The sequence below is a fragment of the Musca autumnalis genome, unplaced genomic scaffold (genome assembly GCF_047663935.1).
Source record: "Musca autumnalis isolate F117 unplaced genomic scaffold, ASM4766393v1 scaffold_1, whole genome shotgun sequence".
In the NCBI taxonomy this organism is placed as follows: domain Eukaryota; kingdom Metazoa; phylum Arthropoda; class Insecta; order Diptera; family Muscidae; genus Musca; species Musca autumnalis.
The window spans coordinates 208669044-208693714 of NW_027411644.1; the positions used below are offsets into that span (position 1 = coordinate 208669044).

Below are 24671 nucleotides of genomic sequence, written 5' to 3' on the forward strand. Positions count from 1 at the left end.
TTTTTTCAAAAATCGTAAGTTTCTTTTAATAGCCGGCCTTCGGCCGTGGATTTAAGACTTTCTCCTATGGACAGGAGCCAATCTCGGGAACGGGAACAACATTTTCTTTTAAATTAAAAATTTTCTCTAAGTTGCCGGCCTTTAAACAAGGGAATTTTCGGAACTTCAGAGGCCCCTATCTCAGGAAGTATACATTTCCCCAACAAAAAATATACAGCGTTGGAATCAGCATAAAAAGCACTATATGTGGTAAATATTTCATATTTTTCCGAATACTGCCGGTAAATGAAAGATATGCCCCGATTATTCTTATTTATTTTTTTACAACAGTTATTATTTTTTTGGCAACTAGGGTTTTCATTTTTTGCTCCATGCGGCATAAGCTCTTGATTTAGATGCTTATTAAGACATCATCACCAATATGTTCACAAACATTGAGTTATTTCGCACAGTGATTTTTATTTGTTCTCTATTATATTTCATAAAATATTCACAACTCTTTTGAAATTTCACAATTTCCAGGACTTCCCACAACAACATGTTTTTGAATATGAACTTTTTGGTTTCGACTGCTTTTGAATTACTTTGCACTAAAACAAATTTTTAATTTTAATTTAAATTTTCTTCCAAATTTTACGTATTCAATTCTGCCAAGTGGTAAGACCATTTTATAATTTTATTTTTATTATTCATGGAAATCCATTTTATTTTTCTTTTTAAAGAACTTCAGACATACCTATGGGCATCTTATTTTAAATAATCCAAAAATGTAATTTCAAAAGGTTCCCTTTTTAGTAGGCACTTTTTTCTATAATAGATTAAGAAGACAAATGAAAGAGGATTTGATGGAAACAGACAAGTAGTTATGTCGTTTTTTTTTTTTTGCAAACTTCTTTTCAAATGAGGGATTTTTTTGCAATTTTTTTTTGTGAACTGCCTTTTTAAGACTTATTCGCAACAAACTGTTATGGCAAACTCAAAAACTCTGACGACACACGCACACATCATTGTCACTCACATCACATGCAGCAGCACAGCACCAAGAAGAGGGCAATAGTCTCTTTACGAATGTCGTAATAGGCAATACAATTTACAATATTTTCAAAGGCATATTAGTTTTACTTTTTGCAATTCTTTTTTGTGCACAATTTTAACAACCATGTTTTTTTCGTGCATTTTGTAATTGTTTTTTATTATCAATTGCCTTGTTGTTTGTCAAGCCTTAAAGCACTTTTCCAACCACTTTGTTTTGTGTTATATTTATTTACCTATTGCATCCAATATATCTATGAAACGATATAAAACCATGACATTTTTTGGTAAAGTGTTATAACAACAACAATAACAACGAATATATTTATTTATAATATTTATGTAAAGAAACTGCACGCACAACAAGAACAATTTTTAACTGATTTTGATTTGATCAAAATGAGAACACGCACAAATTATTATATTTTTTTTTTGGTATTTTTGTCGTTTTTAATTCTTGCCGTTTTGAAATTTTATAGTATTTTGTCGACTGTTTGGTGGCGGCACAATGTTCTTAATGAATAATGATGGTGCTGGTGATGATGGTGATGGCACAGAAGAAGACGTCGTCGCCGTCGACAACAATGATGATGATGACGTTATTGTTGTTTTTGTTGGTGATACCGCGGGTCTACTGGTGCAACTGTTTTTAGCGCGTGCCATCACTTCAACCAACAACACCTCAATAATATTGACTCTTGAACGAAAATTATAAAATAACAACAACGACCAAAAAGCGAGAACAAAAAAACTGCACAAACTCAATTCTTTTACGAGACTGAGGAGCAGCAGGGCCCAAGGTACCCTACCACTCGCCTCCGTCTTCTCTCCACCACGTCCAAAACTGCTGCTTGCTGATGTCCGTCCAGCTCAACGAACAACAATACACATGTTCTTTGGCCTCACTTCAATTTTCTGTGTTGGATGTGTGGAGGGGAGGAAGAGTGAGTTTGGAAAATTCACGTTTTAAGAATAAATGTACGAAAAATACGCTTGCTGTGGCGGCTGGCTTTTTTTTACAAAATTGGAGTGTGGAGTATTTGGTACAAAAATAACCGCATTAAACAAAATTATATGTAAGAAAAGAACTCCACGAAAAATAAAGAACGAACGAAAGACGGCGGCTACGACAAATGTTTTGTGTGTGTCTTTTATGAAATCAAAATTTTAACTAAGAATAGGGAAGAACTTTATTGTGATGTCGTCGTCGTCGTCGTCATCGTCGCACACTTCTTCTTTGGGCTAAAAAGGAAGCTAAACACAAGTAAGCAGTCCAAAAGAGGGAGGGTGGTGTTTTCTTCCGGACAACATAACAAGCACACACACTCCCCAAACACACAGTAGACTAGAGAAGGCGCAAACGATAAAAAAAAACAAATAGCTTGTCGTCGTCATCGTTTCTGCAGCAAACTTAAAAAAGGTGCCGTCTCCGTCTCCTTGCCTACATCCAGTTCCGTTTTTTACCTTCCTAGCCAAACAAACAAACCAACTGACTGAAACTGCCTTCCCATCACAACACATGACTACTACTCCTGAGGTCTACTCTTCTAGGCTGTGTTGATGAAGAAGAACAAATAATATGTCTAGATTTGTGGCAGGCAATGCATATATCTTTTCTCTGATTTTTGTTTGTTCGAGTTTCCACCGTTTAATGTTTCAGCCATCCGTCCGTCCGTCCGTCCCAACCAACATCCATCCATGCCATCTTTTCACTTATGAAATATTAAAAAAACAACAACAAAAACAAAATCACCATATACATATATGCAATGTTGTAGATGTGTGTCCATGTGACCAAAATAAACTTTAAATGTGGCATCTCATAACTTATGTAGCCCCACCACCAGTCTGTCAGAGGCATTAGCCAACACGACAGCTGTGTTGTATTATTTTATGATTATGCAGCAGCAGTGATGTCCGATGCTTTTTGTTCTTCTTCCGAAAATGTCAAATTTTGAATGAGGGGGCCTAAATTGTCAAAAATTCCAAGTATTTTTAGAACAAGTAGAATTTTTAGCGCTAGTTGTGATTGATTCGTAGCTTTTACTACAACTTACAACAACATTTGTGAAATACTTAGGGAAAGAAGGAATCATTAAAAGGTGTTTAATGGCAGGTTTAAGGGAAGCTATGATCAATCTAACAGCATTCCTCTTAATAGAAACTGAAGTAGAAAAAAAAGCATTGGTTTGGCCGGCAGAAATATAACCTCAGCCCGTGACCCTTATCTCGGAAGGTATGAAACTCCGTCCAAATTAATTCTGTGGTTTTCAGAGAAAACTACGTACGTCGAAAATTGCAAACTATGGCCTAAAGCAGAGTAAGGCAATGTGACTCACGTGAGCGTAAATTTACTCACGCTCACCACCAGTTGGTGGTTTTCAGAGAAAACTACGTACGTCGAAAATTGCAAACTATGGCCTAAAGCAGAGTAAGGCAATGTGACTCACGTGAGCTTAAATTTACTCACGCTCACCACCAGTTGGAGTCTACACAAGTGGTAAGCGAGAGTAAATTTACGCTCACGAAAGACCCATAGCCTTACTCTGGTCTAAAGTCTATTCATTTTGCAGTTCTTTTTAAACCTTCAGCCTTAAGGCTAACAAGTTTCAGAAAATTTTGAGTGGATTTAGCCCTGCTGTGGATCTGGCGTGTCTGTACGAAAACTCTCGAACGGATCAACTAAGTTGGTCCAAACTTTATATCTAGTGACATTTTGTCCAAACTGAGATCTAGTCCGTCCACATCTTCGGCACCTCCCCCACAAAATTCACGAATTTTCGCTAGAATGGTGTGCACGAAAAATACTCCCTGAGAGAAATACTCCCCCATTAGGTTCAAACTTGCACATCGTAATATTTCTTCTAGACATAGATCCGGTGCGTCTCTCATTCATTGTGGCACCTCCCCCACAAAAGAACAATGTTACACACGCCCATCATCTTGCGGACACCCAGGTTTTGTGGATCAGGGTCCTTCAAAGACATGTTGACTGAGGACATGAGTGCGGCCTTTCCCGTACCATTCAACAGTTTAACCGTGCACATGTCTCCATTACTGTAATTACTGTACTACACAGGCCCTCACCTTGTCCCTTTCCTGACCAAGCGAAGGGGTCAACATTGGCATTGCTTAGGCCACAAAAACATATTCTTGTAGATGTATGGCTCCTGAACCAAGACAATGTCTACTTTAGAATTCGTGAGAGACAAGAATAGTTCGACGGCAGCAGTTTTACAATAATGTAGATTAATCTGCGGGATGCGTTACGCTTGCTGTTTCCCCTACTCTGACTGATTTGCGTGAAATGGATTCAGGCGTAACCGAATCCATGTCAATCCGTAGCCACCATAATGCCCATACGTCCATTCTCCTTACTACGGGTTAGGCTACTAGTATTAGTCCAGCCAGATAAAAGGAGATCTGGATTTTGAAACACCAGCATTTTCAGTATGAGCTCCCTTTCCACTGTAGGCGGGAAGAACCCATGCTGGAAAAGCCTTTATGGTATTCCAGATATGGAGATCGCGGCGAGATTAGCCCCCTCTCAAATTTCACCAAGTCCATTAACTGCCTCAACAAGAACATCTCTCGATTTCTTGCAACCATTGGCTTTCGCTGATTTTTTTCAATCAGGATCTGCTTTGTCGATGATTATCACTCGAAAGTCCTCAGCGGGCATCGTTGGGCCGGTCTGACATAAGCTTTATTGCGCCTTTGTCGGTGGGTAAGCTACCCAGCAAAATAAATTGGAAGTAGTGCAATGTGGACTAGTTCTGTCACGGCATGTTTTGATGCAGTTCAACTGGAGTCGTGAAAAAGACACTCCAGTCCTCACATTTTAACCGCATTTGGATGCAATCCAAAGAATCACATCCACTTGTCACATTTTAACAACATCCGGATGCAGTTCAACAGAGTCGTGGAAAAGGCACTCCAATTCCTCACAATTTAACAGCATCCGGATGCAGTCCAAACGGAGTCGTGAAAAAGGCACTCCGTTCGCTACATTTTATTAGCAGTTGTTAGAGATCCCTATATGTACATAAATCAGATTGTACATCTCTACAGGCAGCGGCTTTCATTTTCCAAAAAGAGATAAGCGTGTTAACATGTCCAAACATTTGTTAATACAAACTAAATAATATTTAATATTTAAATAATATTTAATTTGTGAACCTTTTTCCGGCAACTCACCAGAAGAAAATTTCCGAATGGAGTGCTGTTGGAGTACGTGTCGAAATCTTAACTGGTGATGGGAAGACAACCCATTTAGCAAATGAAGCAAAAACAGTTCAGCTTGGAACAAATGCAAGCGGAGGAAACACGCATGTTTGCGATTGAATTCAATGGAGAATTTTCATAATTTGTGTTAATGTAATAAAGTTGTTAATATTTTTGTTTTGCACAAATAATAAATGCATTTTATTTGTTCTGGCATATTTTGTAATGGCTTGCACAATTTCCGCAGAATGCCTGTACCAAACACGTGCTTTGGACTGCCTCCTATTCTACCCCAAAGGGTTAGTTAAAATGCAATGCCAAAGGGTCAGTTAAAATGCAGTGCAAAAGGGTTAGTTAAAATGCAATGCCAAAGGGTCAGTTAAAATGCAGTGCCAAAGGGTTAGTTAAAATGCAGTGCTTTGGAGTGCATCTTTCAGTAGTCACGCTCTTGTAAAAATCATCAGTGAAAATGCATAATTTGATGCACATCCAGATCACTTGTACATATCATTTAACTGCATCTTTGGAGGCAAACATTTTGCTGGGTATCTTCTCAGTACAGAGCTTATTCATGGCTTTCTGTTTAAGGAATGATGCATAGGAAGACGAAGGCTGGGGACCTTTAAAAGAACACATCCGTTTCACAGTTTTGTTGTCGTGGAGATTTGTTGTTTTTCAGTCGGCCCAAACACTTTGACATCTTTGCAGCTTGTGCAGGTTCCAAGACCAGATTGTCTTCTCCTTTACGATGTTTTAGGGGTAGGTTGTTATTTAGCCTTCTTCAACCCTCTCTGGGTTCGGCTTCGGAACAGTGATTGACTACACCTTGTTTCTACGGTTTCGCCTTTTCTACTTTTTTCCTTTCCGCCGCCAATTCTTTAGAGGCCTAGGCCAGAGCTATAGTGTCTGGAAGAAAGATCTTGTCCACCTGAATTTCGCGTCAGGGTACAATAGGGTAAGAATTTTCTCATGATCATTAGCTTGCTTCTGATGAAGAAGACCTCCTTCATTCTCAGAATGTAGATTCGGATCTCGTCCAACAAACTGAGAAATAAGAAAACCTACTCCAGTGATATTTCAAAAGTTATTGTTTGAGGTAAAACAAACCGCTGCATCCTTATATCAACAGACTGCCAGAATACAAGACGACTTGGTTATTAAGTTTTGAAAGTTCTTTTTACCACATTTTCTTTTAAGAAATTTGGAAGATTTTGTGAACGGCAATAAGCCATATTAGCTCAGAACTGAATTTAGAATTGTTAAACTCATTCATAAAAATATTTATGGTCCCGTAAGGTTTAAGTTGAACGGACATATTTTTTTGGGAGCGAATCTCCTCCCCGGTCATACAATCTAAAACAATATTGTCTTTGTAATTTGAGTTAGTTATTTGTACGAAAAACGCATGACGCATGTATCTGGTAAACATAACATGACTTTTTAATATCCCTTGGGGCGAGTTCAATAAAACAAATGTTTGGATATCTCATAATTTTTGCAATGTTTGCTCAATTCATACACAAAATATCGATTTCATTGCAACCCAACAACCAACAAAAAGCAAACATATGTTAATAATAAATGTTTATCCTTATTTCCGTTCTAAAGTGTATGTATGTGCGTGTGCGCCTCACTTTTATGGAAAAACAAACATTAGCCATTTGACCTTAGTAAGCATATTAATCATTATGGGCATTTAGAACACATTTAATTTTTATATGGATATAGCAAAGAATGCCAGGCAGAGTTCGTCGCAATGACCATCAGTATTGAATTCAGTTGAGGTTTTATTATTTTATTTTACATACAAATCCGTTATCTAAATTTAAGTTTACGATAGAATGGCTAAACCTAATAATATAATAATTGTTCCACAAACATTCCAGACGGGACAGGGGAGACTTCTCTCATATCAATGAGTGCACCCCAATTTATATTAGCTCAATGATATGGGACCTACTGTTTATCGCCGAGTCCGAACGGCCTCTGGTGTCACAAAATACCAAATTACAACCAATTCGGTGGTAAAATGGGACAAATATCTTAAAAATTCCTTATGGGGGCTAAACGAAAGCGTGGATCTACATAGCCCGGCAGGCATCATTCGGCGAAAACGAAACTTTGTTCCACACTCTTCCCTAAAAATTCTAGCCCATTTCATTTGGAATTTCACAAAAATTTAGTAGTAGGAGGTAAAATAAAATAGCTTATTTCGCGAAAACGCTACGGCAATATACTAAAACGGTTTTTAAAGGCAACATCCTACACACATAACAAAAAAACAATGAACACAATATCTATTGTAGTTTCCAAGAAATAGCTATTTCATTCTCAAGAAATTTGAAAAATTATGTATTTTCCAAAATTGAGAAAAATTTGTCGTCTTTTGGAAGGACGCCACGTCCACACCTTCCAATATTTTTACCTAATTTGTTGGTTTCCTTAGTTTTAATATGTTTACTATCGAATCCCATACATAAATTAACAATCGGTGACGACAACAAATTGGGGTTTTGGCTTAGGTGCCATCTGACATCCCATTGGAAAGTGTGACATTTTTAGCATAAACGTACTCAGTACGGTTTGACGTACGACCATGTGTTGCGTTGTTTACAAGTTCCTAGACCCGATTGTTCCACCGCTTTATCCTTCACGGTGCTCTTTGCTAGGACTTGTGGTTTCCCAGCAAAATCGTGAAAACCTAAAAAACCCCAAAAATGTGAACTTTAACCGCGATTTATTTAAAATTCCTTTCAGCGTTTTTTTTCTTGTTTTAGGATTTTTCTCATGTATGAACACTGCTGTTTCAGAATCTCCAAAAAAAATCCAGGTGTAAGCTTCCTTCATTTAAAGTTGGTTCAAGAGCACCGTGCCTTGTCTTTCGGGTTTGAGTTGGGATCTCCTTTACGGATGTCTTTTGGTTTAAGAGTAGTTTCTTTACCCTTCGTCATTCCCTTCTGGGAACAGAGATTGATTCCACCGTGTTGCTTGGGTCAGTAGGTTTCGTCTTTTCTACTGTTAGCTTCTTTAGAGGATTTGGCTTGATCAGTTACCGAGTCTGAAAGGAAGATGTTATCCACCTGAGGGCAACTTTTTATTTTATCATGTACCTTGCTTTGGGTGAAGAAGACCTCCTTCTCAGAAAGCAAATTCGTAATTAACTTGTGAACATTTTCGTGAGATAATTTTCCACAACTTTCGACGTGCATTAATTATCACAACAAGACTGCATCGATGAAATTTGCATGGCGATGAAGAACATCCATCCTAGGCTCTGTGAAAATCTGGTTTAGTGAATTCAATCGTGGGCGTCGTTCGCTTCAAAAACGACAGTTGTGGCAGAAAACTTTGATGCACTGCGTGAACTGATAATGCAAGATTGTGATGAGATATTCCGTGGGATAGAGAGGTATTCTTGGGCATATCTTCCACCAGCATACATACGCATAGATCTTCGATAACGCATCAATAACATCAGCGCTGGCAAAGGCGCAACAGCAGCGAAGCTGTTCTGTTACCCTACCCTGTTGTAACATTAGTAATTTATGGTTAACTCGGATACGAATGTAGAAATTTTAAATTCAGGAAACCAAGAGAAACAGACAACATCTTAGTTGAGAACATCGTAGACACCTTCATCCACGCCTTTCTGAAGACTCTGGTCCCGAACGACTCTGGCAAAAGTGTAAAGCGCAAAAACACCCATGTAACCGACAGTCGGGACGTCACAGAAGCCCCTGTGGCCAAGTTTACTTTGATGTCGAGGCTAGGGAACAAGTCGTCGACTCTTCTAAATGGACCCGTTACACAACAACCAAAAAAGGATGAATATTGCCGCAAGGGGACCCGTTACACAACAACCAAAAAAGGATGAATATTGCCGCAAGGGGCAGGATGGACAGGAAGGCTATTGGCGAGGGAACGAACCCTTCGTAGACTCCTAACTTTCTTTGGACCAGCTAAGTTTAGTTTACCTGAGAATGTCCATCCAACCTCTAAGAGACCCGAATGGAATTCCGTAACTAATTTTTTGTTTGCCGATAAAAATCGCTAAAAATAAAACGCAAAATTATCAATGAAAAATAAAAGTCGACAACATTGATGTATTAGTAGAATTTAGCAACAACTTTGTCGCTTATTTACCAACAAATTTCGTTAACTCCCGCAATTATAAACATTTTAGTTTTACCGATTTTTGTCGGTAACCAAAAAATGTGTTGTAGAATCCCACTACAGGAATAGCATCTTGGAGACTAAACTATATTGAACAATTTTTGGCATTTGAATCTAGAGGCTGTCATTCAGTTTGTAGTATTTTTGCTGTTTGGAGTTAATTTTGCAGAGCGTTAGATGTCGAACTTGATAAAAAAAAAACGAAGGACGTATTTGATCGCGTTGCTGTGCCATTCGGGACGCTCAGGGTGATAATTTGTTTTCATGAGAGGAATTCTGTCCGCTTGGTTTTAGCGTTTTGACTGTTTCTCCAAGCATGCTGATCGACGTTGGTGTAATAATTCAACTTTGCAAACTAATATTATAACTTAGGGCATCTTGCTAGTCGCTATAAAGAAAGCTAATAACAACTTGCCTCATACAATTCCCCCCTTTCCAAAAATTTAGAGAAACTAACCATCAGGCATATGTACATACATTTCCAACTGTGTTTATTTTGTCATTTTCCTCATTCACATCACAATGTATGATGATTTAGAGTAGAGATATGGCATGAGTTCCATGTAAGTGTAGTGTGTCTGAGAGTGTTTGTGTACAAGGTGCATATGTTGTTCATAGTCTAGAACCTCTATACAAACTGAACAAACTGACTACGACGGTGGTGGCGATGATGTTGATGATTCTTGTCTACTTGGGTCATACAAAGTCAGCACATATGCAAGCCAAAACAAGAGCACACTTTTCACCAAACAACTGAACGTCCAACTGTCTGACTTAACAACGCCAATGGTTGGGAACAAAAGGGGAAAACACATACTACAACAGCAACAACAATACGAAGAAGAATAACAAACCCCTTAAAACTTTATTTGACATGAAACCATATAAAATATTAAAAATTGCATATCCCATAGTAAAGTGGTTAAAAAGGTGTGGGGATATGATGCGGTGCAAAGACAGCCTGGCTAGGCAGCTGGTTTTCTGTGTTTGTTCCGTTTTTCTCCATCCATTTTTTTGCTGTTATTTTAAATGAATGAAATGACGTTACGTTCAAAACATAAAGAGGGGCAGGGTTGAATGGATGGATGCATGGAGAACGAATGGAAGAAGTAAAAAATCAATAAAAAAGAAGAAAACTAAGAAGGAACAACATTCTTTGTTTTTCTGGTACGATTCCATGAGTTGGAAAAAAGCACACACGAGACAAAATAACAAAACGATGACGTAGTTGATTGAGGTGGCAAGCATCGGGCTGGTGGCTACAAGACTCTTCATGACGTCGTTGTTGCTTGGCTGGTTGTATGTATAATGGTGGCATAAATGTTAACGTTGGCGCCTACAACAACGTCGTTTCACATTGTATAGCACACACTTGTCTGTACTTTTTTTGCTAATGGAAACTGCTGGCGTTCGTGTGTTTATAACAGAGACAACAATGAATAGCTAGCTTAATTTTTTTGTATGCCATAATATAATGACTGTAGAAGTTGCCTATGTGGTGTCTCGAATTCTCAAGTGATAATTGCATTGTTGAATGGTTATTTCCTCCATGTATGCAGTATGTATTTTTTACCTATTTGTTTTTCATTTTCACATCACATTTTGTTGTAAGCACTCAAAAAGCACCCAACATTTGAACTCACCATTAATCCAGGCATTCATTTGTGACATGGCCTCTTGATTTCGTTTATTACCCATAATCATAGGCCATTGAGACATGTTTGGTTGTTTTTCGTTACTTTTGGTAATTCTGGCGTTCCCGTTCGTTGTTGTTGTGTCGCAGCCCTGTTGCAATATCGATTTTCTTTAGATTTTTAATTATTTGGCTTTCAATTGAATTATCTTGGCATTTTTCGATTTCTTAATGCCAGCTTGGACACACAAAAACACAAATTTTCCGATAAATTTTATTTATTTGCTGGGAATTTTCTTTTTCTTGTTCTATCGACACTAATTTCTCTGCAGCTAACTCCTGCGCTCTCTCTCTGACTGGCTTGGGTTGTTGTCAATTGTTGTGTTGTTATTTTTTTAGCTTGTTTACCTATTCTTTTCTTTTGTTTGACATTCAGTTAACAATGGAAAGTGAGTGTTGGCGAAAAGAAGAAGAAGAATGCAAAGTTTTTCGGTGTTGCCAGAAAGTTTAGTTGGTTTGATTCCACTTTAAAGGGTTGCCGTCAATTGTGAAAATTTTGACAAAATGTATTTGTGAAAGAAACCTCAGATGTGATATCAGGAACGAAAAGCTTTGCTAGAGATTTTTGTCGGGTTATAGCCCGTTTAGACTATAACCTTATACGATGATTAAGGGCATTATCTCGATTTAAGTGCTTAATCCACCCAAATCCACCCTGATTTACCATACAAAATTAAATCAACTCAAAACTTGGGTTTGTTTTATGTCATGTTCACACGAGCGTTTCAATTACGTTGTTCGCCTGTCGAACGACGTACACGAATTAACCCGTTTCCACGACACCATTCGTAATTAACAGAAACATAAACAAAATTTCATTCATATTTGTTTCCTTGTTTTCACGAAAATTTGAACCGAAAACACATAAAATATAAAATGAATAGGAAAAACAGTAGACTTTCCTTCAAATGTATCTTTATATTTATCTACACACATTTCATTTATTTTTTCCATAAATTCTGAGTAATTTTGTATTTTCAATATATTTTTATATTTTTCTATTTTCATAATTAAAGAGAGAGAGAGACATGTCAAAACAATGTTTGTGTATACAGACTTTCAGTTATTTGTTTCCTTTTTGTTTCTGATTTTTTACGCGATTTTGAACTAATGGACAAGAAATGTGTGTGGAATTAAAAAGGAAACACAACCATCTTCCTTCTGCATCTATATAAAACGTTTAGTTCATTAATTTTCATTCATATTTTTCCTTTGTTCTAAAAGTTTTTGTGTTTTCAACAAATTTTTCAATTTTGAATTTAGACATGTCATAATTATTATTTTCGATAAATTCTCTCATTTGTTAGGGATGGGACATATTTTATCGTTGTTCGGAGAGTATTTCTACTTGAACAACATAGAAAAATCTTCGTTCGTTCTCAGAATTTTGTATGGCGAATCAAGTAATTTATTCGTATTTGAGGGTCGAACGACGAATAGAGAACGAACGACGTACCGTGGAAACGGGCTATTAAATCAAATGTTAAATCGAAATATTTTGATATACAACACTGCTTTTTGCTCCTAAAAATGCAACTATTGCAGTCTGTACCAATATTGGCAACTATGTTCATGTGTCGTTTATTTACTAGGGTTATGAATTTTTTACCTTTTTTCTCAAAAATGATTTCCTGTAGCGAGAGTGAATGAAATTTTGCCTATTAAAAAATTTGCTCCAAATATTTTTCCTGTTGCACGAATAAGTGGCATTTTGCCTATTAATGGCTAAAATAATTTTTATTCCATTTAAATATTGAAAAAGGTCCCGCACAAAGCACTTTCAATTTATGTTATACATGGAATAAAGCTATATATGATATAAAGTTATATATATAATAATATGACGATAAAATTTGGTGAGAAACAAAAGCTTATGTCATTCTGGATATGTCGTGTGGTGTGTGTGCATAAAGTGACTCCAAAATTTTTTCCAAAAAGCTCATCTATAAAAACTTTAAAAGCTTTTTGTGAGTGAGCTTTTTTCTATCGAATCGCCTTGTAATTAAGATTTTATCTAATATTATGCAAAAGCTCATCCAAATATGAGACAGGGATATGCGGTTGTAAAAAAGTTATAAACCTGTTATTTACATTTTTCAAATAACTGTAAACACAAACACACAAAAACAAACAGAAGCGGAAAAATAGAAAAAATATTAAATAAAAATAAAATGGATGTAGCTTTAATTTAATATAAATTGTAAACAACATATTTAATAGCAATTTGTCAGATTATTTTTTGCAGTATTCCATTTTTATTTTTCAAGCAATTCTTTTTGCAAGTTCGCGTATGTATACGTAAACAAAGTTCAGCTGACTGGCATCTTATATCATTTTAGACTAGTCTAAACAACTAGGATTTGAAAGTTGGATTTAGAAATCGAGTCGATTTAAAATGACAAGTCTAAACGGGCTATTAACCTACTTCATAAGGATTTAATTGTCTAATACCCCGTTTGCACTAGAGCTTTTTGCAGGGTTTATATATGGGTAAATCCTGCGTGACGAACGCTACATTTGTACGCGTTTTCGGGCAAAAATATTAACATTTTTTGAACTTTCCAGATAGATGCATTGAATCTATACATGGTATTTAATAGAATTTGAGAGCACTTTCAAATGCCATAAAACAATTTTTTTTAACAAGTATAATTAGGGGAAAAATTGATTATAAGTTATTGTGACGCACGCCACAAAAAGTGGAAGTAGCTTCCGACCTTGTGCTATGTTTTCATAATTTTTAGCAAATTTTGCATAATAAAGCACACAAAATGAAAATTTTAAAAGAAAGATGAATATAAGAGAATTCTAAAACAATTAATTTTTAGGCAAACAATTTTGTATTTTTTTTCCAAAATCAGCGAACCTAATGTGACGCACGCTACGTGATGCACGCTACATTTTTTCCAGTATATAGTAAATAATAACCAGTGTATTTATTTTAACGAAACAATGTATATTTCTTGTAAATAACGTTATTTAAGTCATATTTTATGTTCATAAATAAGTTTATCAATGCGTATATGTCTATAAATAAATTTTATGTTTTAATGAATCTGACGTTAGTGCGATTTTGAGCACATTTTTGTTATATGACGAAAAATAATGTTTGCATTTAATTCCGGGAATGCTCTTAACGTTAGCCCATCTCTCCGAAAGAATTCCAGCTGATTTTTGTATATAACTTCTGCTTATATATAAAATGAAAATACCATTTGTATTCATTTTTACCAATTTAAAAAAAAAAATCATGGGCGTTATTAAGAACAATATTCGGAGCTTTGACCATTTTCCATTTTTTTTTCTTTAGGACAGCTCCGATTCCGTCTACTGCACCCTTTCCGTGAGCAGTTGCAAAAAATTCCACTCAAATTTTTCTTTGAGAAAGTGTATACTACTTAAAATGAATTTGTTTTTAAATCGACTTGCACATCCATCAGAAAATAAATATAACTTTGAAATATCATTTAATTTTTTTAATTTCTTAACAATTTACTGAACTCAAATCGCTACGAAAACAGAATAAAACAAAAATAGAATACAAGAGAAAGTGACAACAGAATTAAAAGGCAAATTTTTTTTTTATTTTTTGGGAGAACTCAAATCGTGACGAACGCTACAGAAATTAATGCACTGTAATTTTTTTATTTCTTATTATTGTAGATTTTTTTTCTATTTCCTTAAAAGCAGGATATTAATTTAATTTAAATTTATATATGAATTTAAAAAAAAAAGAAATTTCTGCCCACAGTATAAAAAAAACATAATTTTTCGTGACGAACGCTACACCACTTGGATCTGTCTTTTCATACCTAATTTCACTTTTTCCAAAATAGTAAAAGATAATATTTTCTGTCAAAATGTAAGAGAATTGAGTGAATAACAATATAGCTTTTGAGTTTACCATTTATGTTAACACTAAAGTATAAATATGAACATGTAAAAAATGTACAATTTTTGTATAAAATTAAAAAACCTGAGGTAGGGTAGAATTTTGTAATAATTTTTGTGTTAATAATGATAGAAAAAAAAAGTTTTTAACATATTTCTAAAATTAGATATCCAGTCTAATCTTCTGTGGAAAAATAAATTAATTTGGATAAAATAAAAAAAATTTTGGCTGGTAGACTGTTTCTGGGATTTGCCCATATGTATAACAGGATTTGCTTATATTTCAAATAAATCCTCATAAAGAAGGTTAACCCTGCAAAAAACTATAATATAAACCGGCTATAACCTCCTTCTAATTTGGTCAAATCTGACCTGTAATGGAATTCTGTAACTCATTTTTCAAGTTATAGTACGTTTATATATAACCGGATTTAACAAACCCGCTGGTTTTCAAATGTCAATTCCACTGCGTATACTTCAAATAAATCCTCATAAAGAAGGTTAAGGCCATGTTTATATTATAGCCTTTTGCAGGGTTAACCTTCTTAATGAGGATTTATTTGACGTATACATAAAGGAATTGACATTTGAAATCTAGTGGGTTTGTTAAATCCGGTTATATATAAACGTACTATAAGCCGGCAGAAAGCTATAATATAAACAGCCTATTATGTACAAAATTATAAAACTCTATCTTAAATTGATCTTGATTTTAACATACAAACGTACATCGTTATATCGACGTAATATTTTATGCTGTAGTGGAATTCTGTAATTAATTTTTGAGTTACTGACAAAAATCGGTCAAATTAAAACGCAAAATTATGAATGAAAAGTTAAGGCCTCCATTCACTATCAGTCATGCTGTCGGGCCTATGAACCCCTTTATGTGTACGTATGCATGACAAGTGTGTAGCAAAGCCTTCAGTCAATACCCAAAATATTGAAATTTTCCTCCAAAAATGAATTAATTTTATATTTTTCTTTGTGCCGTCACAAGCATTATTATTTGTTTTTACAAATGGTATACTGACAATTTGAAAATAAACACGATTCACCAGACTGGCGGTGGGTAATTTTGAAATCAAAACAGTTTTGATTTTCATCAGTTTTGAAAAACTCACACATACATTCTCAAACTTACAAAAAATTACACATACTAACACAAATGCTTTCGGGCATATTGACAGTGAGTGGAGGCCTTTATGATGGGTGTCGTGCCGATATGCCAAATTCCTTCGAAATATGTACGTATGTATATGCCGGCAAATATAAAAACGGTACACCGTGACAGAACTTTTTTCCATGTGTTTTCAAGGACGTGGGTTCGAGCCCAAGCCTGGCTCAAGCTGATTCTTATTTTTTATTTATTATTTGGGACTCGAACCCACGTCCTTGAAAACACATGGAAAAAAGTGTTGTCACGGCGTGTTAGTGTTCAGAGCCATACTCATAATATGAGTTATAACTTTCAAAGACTTCGTCATGAAAGCCATACAATGATTGAACAAATATTCAGCGTTGTAAAAAAACAAATTGCGTTTGAAAGAGAAAAAGTTAGATGATATCGAAGCCGCCCCACAGCTGATATGTCTGAAGAGCCTTTACCGAAGGCGAAACATGCATGTCACATAGTGGTGGTTGTGTGGGTTCGTATCGTCGGCTTTCCTTTTTCACTCGCATCATTAGGTCATTAAGCTCGTTTCTAATTAATTAAAAAATTTTTTCTTTATAATTTTTTGCATTTGACAGTTTTCTCCTTTAAAAAAGTTTTCTTTTCACATTTTCATAGAAACAGAATTGAGCCCCAGGTCTTAAAGTGAACTTATCCGAAATTTTGTGTGGGAGGTATCCGAAGGAGTGAACAAATATAGTCCATATTCAAACCTGATCTATATCTGAAACATATATTAGGATGTGTAAAGTATGGACCAAATATTTCACTCCCTTCAAGAGTTATCGTGGCCACAATTTTTCTGAAAATTGTTGAACTTTTGTGGGGAAGGTACCTGAAGGAGGGGACCGATAAGGCTCATCTTCGAACTTAAACTTAGTTTGAACAAAATATTACGACGGCAAAATTTTGGACCGAATTAGCAAATTCGTCTGAGAGTTACCTTGCGTTCCAACCACAGGGGCTTTTTGCATCTTTCAGGCTATTTTCTCAGGAAGTGTGGACTTGCCCCTGATGAAACTTGTACCGTCGTATGGGGGGCAATGAATACAAGTTGTTACAGCAAAAATCAAAGCGATTCCAGAGCAGCTCCTAAACTGAACTTTTCCGAAATTTTGTGTGGGAGGTACCCGAAGGTAGAAATTCTGGTAGAAATTAAACGATGTGCAAAGTATGAACCAAATCGGTTACTCCCTTCAAGAGTTATCGTGCGCACAAATTTTCCGAACATTTTCGAACTTTTGTGGGGGAGGTACCGGAAGGAGTGGACCGATATAACCCATCTTCGAACTTAAACTAAGTTTGGACAAAATATTGCGAAAGCCAAATTTTGGACCGAATCGGTTGATCCGTTCGAGAGTTATCGTGCGCACCAGCCAGCCAGAAAGACATACGGACGAACGGACATGGCTAAATTGTCTGAAACGGATTTCGTCCAAACATACTTGGAGTCTAAAACTATTATTTCGATGAGGCACATTTTGCCCGTATGAAAGTGTATATACCCTCGTTAGCATAAATGCTGAGGGTATAAAAATAATTTAAAATGTCAAAATTTGTAACAAGGATTAAATTAAATCTGCTTTCATATCACTGTGCAACATTTTTAAGGTGATCTTGTGCAAACAATTCGAACTGAGGATTTTTTGAAAGTACAGAACCAAACAACAAGAAACCCTAGTTGGGTTTTGTTGTGTCAGATCCAGCTCGGATTTTATGGCCCCATCTAAACATGGTTAAATATTGAGTTTTTAAAGAAATTCGGGGCTATATCTCTGAAGCCAATGCGAATCTTCTTCTGACCTCTGAAGCAAATTTGTAGATAAGGACAAGAATACAATATTTGGAGAAAAAATGAACTCGAAAAACTGCATTTATTGCCTAAAATTTCAAAATATATGCAAAAATACCATAATTTTTACACATTTCGCACCATATCTCCAAAACCGTTAATTTTTTCTGAATATTTTCTTTTGGAATAATATTCCCTGGAATGTAATACACAACTCTTCAGAACATGTCATTGTTGTAAGATGCCTCTATGCCGTTGTTTTCAGTACATTTCTCAACGACGATTTAATAAAAATGTCAATAATGTAGTGAAATCCGAAATGCGAGAATAAACTGTTGGTGTGAACAGTGTTTTAAATACGTGTTGTAAAAGATATGATGCAAAATACCGCTGGAACAACATAAAGTAAGCATTTTAGAGTTTCAGAATGTTCTAAAGAATTGTTGAGAACTTTATTTGGAAGATTTTTGCAACAGGTTACTTGGTTCAACTCCCAATAGTTTAGCTGATACAGGCCAGAATTTCAGCAATTATGTAAAATTTTCTATATTTTATAGATTTTGATGCCCTAGATGGAGTTTTTCTTATGTGGTTTCTTCAGAAGATAAGTTCTACTAGTTTAGGGCTACATTATTGGTGAAGACAGCAAGGCCAAATTCCTATTCGTTTCTGAGATAAAGACCTGATGAACGCAAAAAAGTGTAGATTTAGTCCGGTTTAGATGAGGCCATAAAATCCGAACTGGATCTGACAGGACAAAACCCAACTAGGGTTTTTGTAGTCTAAATATGTACTTTCAAAAAATTAATACTAGAAGTTGTTTGCATTTTCAGTGTTGCATAGTGTATACAAAGTTGATTTTAATCAACCAAGACTAATATTTACGATGTTTAAACTATAAAATAATTTTTTATTTGCTCATTAGTGAGCGAGCATTAGTAGCATAATATGTTAATATTTTCAATTCAATTTACGACAACTTCTTTTGACGTTTCAAATTCGATAAGATGGGCTGATGCATCTACCTTGGTAATTGTGCTATGGACAAAAATCAGCTGGCTGCCATTTAAATCCTCCAAAGGTATATATAAATGCAATGATGTTTGTACTGGATTTATTATTAAATCCAGTTGAGGATTTATGACTAGTTAGTTCGTCGTTGATGGAAGTGTGGTAACCCTGCCCATGTTTACAGTGTGCGTTACCAACTACATACATATATTTTTGACACTCCACAATAATTTTGAGCTTTCCTACAAGCCGTTAGAGGTCAGGGCAGTCAAAAGGAAAAAGTGGTGTCACCAACCGTTTGTGGTCAGGAATGTGTAAAGAGAAAAAGTGGTGCCATTAAATATTTTCTGTTTTGAATTTTTTTCCGCAAGGTTGCAAGTTTCGCATGCATAGCACATGCATGTGAATGTATGAAATTATGGTCGTATGCGTTTACATTCATTCGAACGTATTTAGTAGTACATACGTTGGCTGCATTATGTTTATGGAAAACGGATATAAAAATCAAAGTAATTGTATAAATCGAATTAATTATTTTGTATGTAGTTTCCTCATTACCTAATTAATAGTCCAACATGTAGTTCAATTTAAAATAAACCTACTTAACACAGACCTACATACATATTTAAGTAATTTTTTGTTTGTTACACATAGAGCAATATATGTATACCCTCTCGCCGTAATCTATTTGGCAACATCAACAATAAATACTGTTCCAAATACAGTTTAAAACTTTGACAATTACGCAAAATCAAAACAATGACAGCTCACTACATTCGGTCGTCTGTCGCAGGTTGTGCGTCTTTTGTCGCATGCAAATAAATAACGTATGCAAGTCGCAACACATGTCATCTTCATTTATATGCACGGTAGATAACTGTTAGTTTGTATCATCTTTAAATGTTTTTCGTTAATTTTTTTCTCTCACTCTCCCTCTCTTTTTTCCCCATAACAAGTGCTGTGAATTGTTAATAAATTTTAAGATAAAAAACTTTTAACAGCTACATTTGCATAATAAAAAAATTATATTGCCTTAGATTATTTCATTGCAATGATGACAGACTTGTATATCTCTTGCCGGAATAGACTTAAGGTGAGAGATGCATTCATTCACTTGGGTACTTACTCATCCATATAAAGAAGCATGCATAGCTATTACCGCCACTGCATATTTGAACAGTTTCGAAACGAAATCGTACATGGGAACAGTGCCTTCTAACTTATTATTTAATAATAATAAGTATTTTGTTTACACGATAAGTATTATGCCATGCACGCACTTTTTGAGAATAATGCACCTTCTTATCAGCTGATTGCTTTTGACGTCTATGTACGAGTACGTTGGATGCATTGGGCGCATGCTAATTGAATGAATATTGGCTAATGACATCTGACAATTAGACTTAATATTATGCTTTCTTAAACTTAATGCTAAAATTAAATAGGAAATGTTTTGAAAATAGAGGTGGGTGGCAGTTAGAAAAAATTAAAATTATTAAAATTATTCACTAGACATTGTCATACGCAAATGTGGATAATGATTAGCTATTGATGTCGTTACAGTGTAGTTTTACGCAAATACAAGGTATTTGAGTGAAAGCCTAATTTCCACTTAACCCGCGTCAGTCAAGATGATTTTTCGATGGAATTCCGGATCATTTTCAGACATTTCAAGGACCCAATCAAACGTGTATCGTACCAAGTTTGTAAATTAGTTTTTCTGCTTAATCAACCTCGGGGGTATCTCCAGGAATTTTGTGTTCTAGGAATTTTGCTGCCTTGATGAGTTGTAGCCACAGAGCTACTGGAGTTAATTGATTAAGTTTACAGGCATTTATACGGCTGCACCATCCAGAACGTAGTTGGGCCAAAACTTTTTTGGTTTTTCGTGGCAGCTGACGTTCCTCAGCTGAAGGACCGCATTCACACGGTACTTGTTTATAGCATCTGTGTGAATGTTATATAAAACTGCTGGATAGGCTTGCTAATCTAGGGGTTCTCTATTGTAACGTTGGACCTTTCTTTCTAGATCATGCAGATCCCTCCTGACATGCCTGGGTGGGGGTCCCCTCCACTATACCAGCGTCGCCCATAATATTTCCATCAATACTAAAGCATGTGTGTATGCATGGGTGAAAAAAAAACAACAACCACATGATGTTCATCGTTTTTTATGCACACGTACACTGTAGGTGAGAGAGAGAAGCAAATGCAAAAACAAATCAGTGGGCGCCCTCACTACACTGTCTTTGCAAAGAAGCTCGTCCCTGCACTATGCAGTGATTAGGATGGCTTTCACGGCAACACCCGAGCAAGCACACCATTGTGTTGCTGTACTGTAAGAATATTTGCCTCTTCAAGAAGATGGTCCATTGAATACCTGAGGAGGCATTCTGTTGCAGTTATCAGTTCGGCATTCTGACAGGTTTGAATATTTTTTCATCGCGTTGCACTTATATTCGCGGACCATACTGGCGTCGCATAGCTTACCTCAGTCCGACCTATGACGTTATATGTGATCAACAAGGTTTCTTTATCTGCACCCCAAGGGTTGCCGGCTAGGTACTTGAGAAACTTGTTCCTACATCTCAACTTGTTGCAAATAGTTGCGGCATGCGCGAACGACATGAACATGCTGTCGAATGTGACCCCTAGAATCTTGTGATCGGAATTCTGTCACCATAGACCATGACATTCAACTCAGTGCCCACCTCTGCCGTCCATGTGGTGAACAGAGCGGCTGTAGCTTTAATGGCGGATATTTGCATATTCCTCGTCACAAATAACATCATGGAAGGTACCTGACGACAAGATCGTACAATCATCTGCATACGTTACTATCTCAATGCCGTCTGTAGGAGGTGGAATACAGGAGAGGTAGAGGTTAACCAGTTCCCACCTTGGGGAAACTCCCTGTTTCACTCTACGGGGCTTGGACTTCTTGTTCCTGAATTCCAAGTACTGAATGTGGCGTCCACACATATCATTGATTATCCAACGTTTCAAACATGGCCGGGTGGAGTGCTTCAAAGTATCAAAGGCCTTTGATAAGTCAAGCGCAACCTCGACTAAAACGAAATCGGTCTGTACGATTCACATTTGCTGGCATCCTTGCCTGGCTTCAGTAGAGGTAACACCCTACCAATTTTCCAGACATCGGGAATAATGTTGGTGGCTTGCGACAGGTTGAGAACTTTTGTGAGATAGTCAACTCCAGGCTCGTCCAGCCGTTTCAGCATTACCATGGAGCTATCAGAGCCCAACGCTTTGTATGACTTAGCGTACCTGATATTATTCGCAACATCATCCATTGTAAATTGTGGTGCTTCATTCTCGACAGGAAGAGATCTTATGCGACGTAGTACTCTTCTCTTCGCCCAGTCACTCCCTGTGTGCTCGCAAAACTGTATATTTAAATAACTTATATACCTCTTCGGATCAGTCAGCGTAATGTCGCCAAACGTGACTGAGGTCATATCTTCCTTTTTTCAGAGTTCTAGAGAGCACTACCTATTCCAGCTCCAATGTTGCAACTACTCAGATGATGATTTTATCACATGTTTCCATTGTCGGCTCCGAGACTCTGACGTCACAAGGGTTGGCACGGCTCAGTTCATCACGTTCATTTCTAATCTTGTCGTGCCTCTGTTGAGAAGTCTGGCCTCACTTTGGGTATTCGACCAGCAGGTATATGACGAGCGATTGCAACAGTGATGATGTTGCGGAACGTACTTTCTGCTACCCGTGCATCAGAAGGGTTAGGCAGATCTCTGAAGCGGCGATTAGTGAACTCTCTGAAATTTGGCCAATTAGCTTTCCCATGATTGATGAAAGTGTGACATTCAGATGTGATGAAATCGGTCGGTCTGCAGATGGTGACAATTATGGGGAGATGGTCTGACCCAAGAGAAACGACGTCATTTGTCAGCCCAGGTGACAGGATGGTTATGTGTGGTGGACTGTGACACTCTCCGCTAATTCTGGTAGGGGCGTCCTCATTGACCGTGGAAAACTTGAGCTATCAATCTGCTCAGCCAGTATTCCGAGGACCAAATTCCACAACTCATGATAAGCAAGCATTAAAGTCCGCCAAGACCAGACGGTTATGATGGTCCAAAAGCGGGCTAATGTTGGCCTATAACTTGGATTACAGCTATTTATGGCCGGTATGTATACGTTAAACAGGAAAACTAAACGCCCACCTCCATTTCTCTCAATATAAGTACAGCGCTACCAACACGGTCCTATCGCACTTCTAGTCTTGGTTGAATCCTCGACTAATATATGTGGAGATGGCGTGTAGCGCTGTTGTCGTGCTGTGCGGAACCTATGCTGAAAATCGGCAACTGGATACCTCTTTCGGATGCTGGGGAGGACTAAAGCCGCAAGGGTCTTCGCTACGGGCTACAAAAGCAAAATCGGTCTGTACGGTATACCTTTGCTGGAATTCTTATCAGTAACGGGACCACCCTGCCTATTTTTAGACTTCGGGCACGATGTGGGTGTTTAGCGAGAACTTTGGTGAGATACTCAACTCCCGGCTCATTCAACTGCTACGACATTGTCATGGAAATACTGACATTTGGAACATCACCTATTGTAAATTGCGGTGGTTCCACCTCGACATGCAGAGATCTAATGCGGCATAGTAATCCTCTCTTAGCCCTGTTATTCCCGGGGCTGCTCGACAAACTGTCGATTGAAATAACTTGCGCACCTCTTCAGATCAGTCAGCATAACGTCACCAAACGTGACTGAGGTCCTATCTTCCATCTTTCCAGGGTTCGAGAGTGTCCATAATTCACTTATTTCGGCTCCAATGTTGCTTTTAAGATGATCTAACCACTTGTTCTGCTTGTGCTCACCGACTACCCTATTAAATTCCAATGTAAGAGTGTCAGCTCCCTAAAGGGCATGGCATATACGGTCCGCTGTGAGACGCGTTGCGCGTTAAAAGCAACAACCACATGAAAAATGTGTAAGTGATGCCAAGTTTTTTCCCTGATGTTTTCATGTGGTTTACAACAACCGCGGAACTCAGCGTACCGTATGTGCCGAGGGCTTAACACTGAGATCACAAGGATTACCTTGAAGAATCTCATTACGCTGATTTGCTAGTTCCCTAACTCAGGAGTAACTAGGATTGGCTTGACGAAGCTCATCCCCCTCATTGGCTAGTCCCGCTTCCTTTGCCGGGAAATTTGATCTCACCAGCAGGTATAGGGCGAGCTACAGCAGTGATGATGTCTCGGGAAGAAAGAATTCTGTACCCTAACATTAAATGTGTTGGGTAAATCTCTGAAGCGGCGATTTGTGAACTCTCTGAAATATGTTTAGGATTGTTCCAAAAGCCGACTTTCGATTTTTATACCCTCAGCATTTATGCTAACGAGGGTATATACACTTTTATACGGACAAAATGTGCCTCATCGAAATAATGGTTTTAGACCCCAAGTATGTTTGGACGACAATTTGAAGTTGATTCAGAAATGTCCGTCCGTCCGTCTGTCTGGCTGGAGCGCACGATAAATTTCGAACGGATCAACCGATTCGGTCCAATATTTGGCTTTCGTAATATTTTGTCGGCCCACTGCTTCCGGTACCTCCTCCACAAAAGTTCGAAAATGTTCGGAAAATTTGTGCGAACGATAACTCTTGAAGGGATAACCGCTTTGGTCCAT

The 24671-nt window shown here is 37.1% G+C and overlaps 2 protein-coding genes and 1 long non-coding RNA gene across 7 annotated transcripts in view; 2 read left to right on the forward strand and 1 right to left on the reverse strand.

Moving 5' to 3' along the window:
• Window positions 1-24671, forward strand: part of Brf (Brf RNA polymerase III subunit) — a 168098-nt gene that overhangs the window by 26144 nt on the left and 117283 nt on the right. The gene's annotated exons all lie outside the window — the stretch shown is intronic.
• lute (BTB/POZ domain containing protein 3 lute) overlaps window positions 1-24671 on the reverse strand; it is a 95994-nt gene that overhangs the window by 11241 nt on the left and 60082 nt on the right. Inside the window, exons 1-2 of one of the 5 annotated variants that reach the window (XM_073960017.1) lie at window positions 1794-2205; window positions 1269-1545 (exon numbers count right to left, since the gene is read on the reverse strand). The exons of 2 other annotated variants lie outside the window; for them this stretch is intronic. In XM_073960017.1, coding sequence (XP_073816118.1) covers window positions 1269-1308 — 40 coding nt within the window. In that variant the 5' untranslated portion in view covers window positions 1309-1545; window positions 1794-2205. Of the gene's footprint in view, window positions 1-736; window positions 1026-1268; window positions 1546-1793; window positions 2206-11072; window positions 11518-24671 lie in introns of those variants that run through there. 2 more of the 5 variants (XM_073960016.1, XM_073960018.1) reach the window with 2 other exon arrangements.
• LOC141389027 (uncharacterized) lies at window positions 7771-11629 on the forward strand. Its single transcript, XR_012408973.1, has 3 exons — window positions 7771-8652; window positions 8707-9104; window positions 9150-11629. It is a non-coding gene; the product is annotated as an uncharacterized lncRNA (long non-coding RNA).